The sequence below is a fragment of the Neomonachus schauinslandi genome, unplaced genomic scaffold (assembly GCF_002201575.2).
Source record: "Neomonachus schauinslandi unplaced genomic scaffold, ASM220157v2 HiC_scaffold_3831, whole genome shotgun sequence".
Classification (NCBI taxonomy): domain Eukaryota; kingdom Metazoa; phylum Chordata; class Mammalia; order Carnivora; family Phocidae; genus Neomonachus; species Neomonachus schauinslandi.
This window is the reverse complement of record NW_025412519.1, coordinates 1-3,122: the sequence shown is the minus strand read 5'-3', so window position 1 is coordinate 3,122 and position 3,122 is coordinate 1. Positions and strand designations below refer to the sequence as shown.

The following is a 3,122-nucleotide window of genomic DNA, read 5'->3' as shown; positions in this document are numbered from 1 at the left end:
TGTGGGTGGTGAAGGGCTGCAAGGGACAGCGAGGTCAGAGAAAAGGAGAAATGACAAGATAACGCTGGAGGAGAGGTGGGGCAGCCAACTGTCTTGCAGGGCGAGGGGAGTCCTTCGGAGGGTCAAAACACAGAAAGACCGGAAAGATTGGGGCGGCCAACGCCGGGTTAGAAAGAGGCCACTCCCAGCCCGAGGCACGCCACTGGACTGGCCTCTGGCGGTACCGTGGAGCCCCGCACTTAACAGTGAGAGTGTGGCCATCGGGTGTCTAGTCAAACTTGGGGTCCAGAAATTCTAGGGGTTATGGATTGGCGGTTCACCAGCATTGAGGAGCGAAGGGATGGCAGCACAGCGAATCAGGTCCTCGAGGAGCAGACACTGCCGAGCGATGAGGATGGCAACAAAAGTAGCCAGGGAGTCGTGAAAAGACAGGTCACTGACCTGGAGGAAAAAGCAGACAAGACATCCCGCCTCAGTGTGCAGAGAGGCTGCCAACGCAAAGCGGTAGGCCCTCGCTCCGCGGGCCTCTGTCCTTCTGCTACCTCGACCACCGGGACCAGTCCCCGCCCCACGGCCCAGCGGGACCCTGGCCCAAGTCTCACATCTACATTGCAGAGAAGGTCGTTGAAGCCACAAGTGCCATTGTTAGAGGAGCAGCACAAGGCCTTCAGGACCCCCAGCCACTCGGCGCTCAGTGACTTGCAGTAGCCCGTCAGCTCCGCACACAGGATGGCGATGTCATTCACCCTGGGGAGAAGTACAAGCGCCCTCAGGAAAAACCTCGTTCCACAAAACCTCAGACTCATTAACTTTTCATCTCCACCCCAAAAATAACCAAGGTTGCCGTACCTCCCGGGCATCTCATCCCTCCCAAACTCAGGCAGGAGCGTGGTGCCCGTTCCCCACTCAGTACGCCCCATACCTATCGGGATCATGGTGCCCCACACAGACGTGCATAAGGGCATTGCAGACAAAGCTGTAGCGGTTAGCGGGGTTCTCACTAAGACTCTTGCCTAGCCCCGTGTAGGTGAAGGTGTGAGCTGCGGGGTTCTCCAGAGTGTCAATCATGAACTCGGGTGCCCAGCGCATGTTGGATTCTGAGGGCTCCACGTTGCAGTAGATGGTGTTTTTCACCTTGGAGCAGAAGTCGCTGCAGGGGTGGGAGAAGGGACATGGTAGTGTTGGAGAGGATCTGGCGAGGCAGAGGGGTGGTTGGGAAGGGGGAGAGGAGAAAAAGAGGGAGGCCCCGGGGACCTTGGGACAAGCAAAAGGGAGATGGGACCAAGCAGAGTGGGCGGGACAGGGACCCAGTGAGAACAAGGCGTGGGGGCCTCTGGAGGCCAGGAGGAGGAGGAGTGTGGGCCCCCGTAGAGATGGGCTGGAGGCCAAGCTGATAAGGAAGAGAAGGAAGCAGGCCTACTCTCTGGAACCAAGAACATGTGAAGGACAGAGCTCCCAGAAGGCCAGAGACAGCAGGGTCCTGGGCTGTGCTCTGCTCCTGAGTTGAGTGGTAATGGGAAGGAGATGGGCCAAGGTCCCACTCTCTACCCTCACCTCCCATCTCTTACCTGAAGAGCTCCCCAAATTTGCTCTTTAAATGGCTACAGGAGGTGTACAGATCATAGAGATAAGCAAGGATACAGCGTTCCGCAGAGGAGCCATCTGACCGGTTCATCCCATGCTTCACTACGCCACACAGCCTGTCATGAGGGGGCAAGGTCGAGACATGGCGGTCAGTGGGTGCTGTGCACGGGCCAAGGCACAAAGGTCCCCAGACACAGGCTCATGACTCTTGGCAGTAGTCTCCCCTTCCCACCCAAATGGCAGGCCCTTTCCCATGGTGAGAGCCCCCCATGTCCTTCGGGGGCCCACTTCCCCCGGCATTCACCAGAGTCCCGCGCCGTCCGCTTATTCCGCAGCCCCTGCTTACCCCTCAAAGACCTGGGCCATCTGGTCCTGGTTGAGGATGAGGCAGGCATGGTAGTGCCGCAGGACGGCCACGATGCACAGGCACAGGCTGGTAGTGTAGCTGCCCACCAGATCCGAGGACTTGAGGAGCAGCTCGGCCTCGACTACGCTCAGTTCATTTAGGAGCTAGCAGAGCCAGCATGTGTGGGGGTGGGGTGGAGGAGAAATGAGAAGAGGCCTGCGTGTTCTATATGACCCCCCTTCCCACCAGGCAACTGCCCAGGCAGGCCTGAGCCCCTTCCCGCTGGAGCCGCCTTAGTCTAGAAGGGCCCTGTTGCCACACGCCACTGTCCTTTATTAACACCACAAGCCACATCGACGATCTAACCCATCTCTAGGATACAATTCTATGAACTCCACAGCAGGAGCACAGTCCGTACCCAACGCTCTCATCTATCTCTTGGGCCTCCCTGCGGAGCACGTGAGCCTCTAGTCTGGCCTTCTTAGCTCGTGTTCCACTTGACCCTCTGGCCCCCACTGGGCTAGCCTTCCTGCCCATCCCAAGTAGCCTGGGACACGGGCTTGAGCCCCAACTCTCGACCTCGTGACCCTATACAGCACAAACGCCTTCCTCCACCCTCATTTCCCCAACTTCCCCACCTGAATGGCAAAGTCGATGAGGCCACTGATGCTGAGGGAATATTCCATGAGGTCGAAGATGAACTGCACATGCTGCACCAGAGGCAAGTGGTATGACATGCCAAGGGCAAAGCTCGTGATCTGCTCCAGAACATTCCGGGAGACCTGATAAGGGCAGTGGGAGTGAGACGGGAGTGGAGAGAGGCAGGAAGAACCAGAGAAGCAAGAAAAGGAGGATGGCGGACAGGGATGAGACCCAGGAGGCTTAGCCTGCCTGGGAGCGGGGGGAGAAAAAAAAGATAAGGAGGAAAGGAAAACAGGGCAGGATGGCAGAATGTTGGGGCGGGGGCAGGACTTAGGCCCACACCTGAGCCGTGACCTGGTGCTGGTCATAATGTGAAAGGTGCTGGAACTTAGCAAAGATATCTTCAGCAGTGGGGAAGGCTTCAGGCCGGTTGCGTCGCCGCTTCTGCCCGTCCTCCCCACCTGAGGGGACAGTGGAAAGGGAGCAGTCAGGATGGGGAAGAGAACTAGTTGACTGGGGGGTCGGGAGGGGGGTATGGAGAGAAGGCTAT

At 58.1% G+C, this 3,122-nt stretch overlaps 1 protein-coding gene across 1 annotated transcript; it reads right to left on the bottom strand.

Moving 5' to 3' along the window:
- Positions 1 to 265: 265 nt before the first annotated feature.
- On the bottom strand, positions 266 to 3,033 carry LOC110578682 (mediator of RNA polymerase II transcription subunit 12-like; the record flags this gene model as incomplete). Its single annotated transcript, XM_021688220.1, has 7 exons — positions 266 to 441; positions 603 to 747; positions 923 to 1,150; positions 1,569 to 1,700; positions 1,931 to 2,094; positions 2,569 to 2,712; positions 2,915 to 3,033. Coding segments are annotated over 7 exons (1,079 nt in total), but the record flags the coding sequence as incomplete, so codon positions are not given.
- Positions 3,034 to 3,122: the final 89 nt, after the last annotated feature.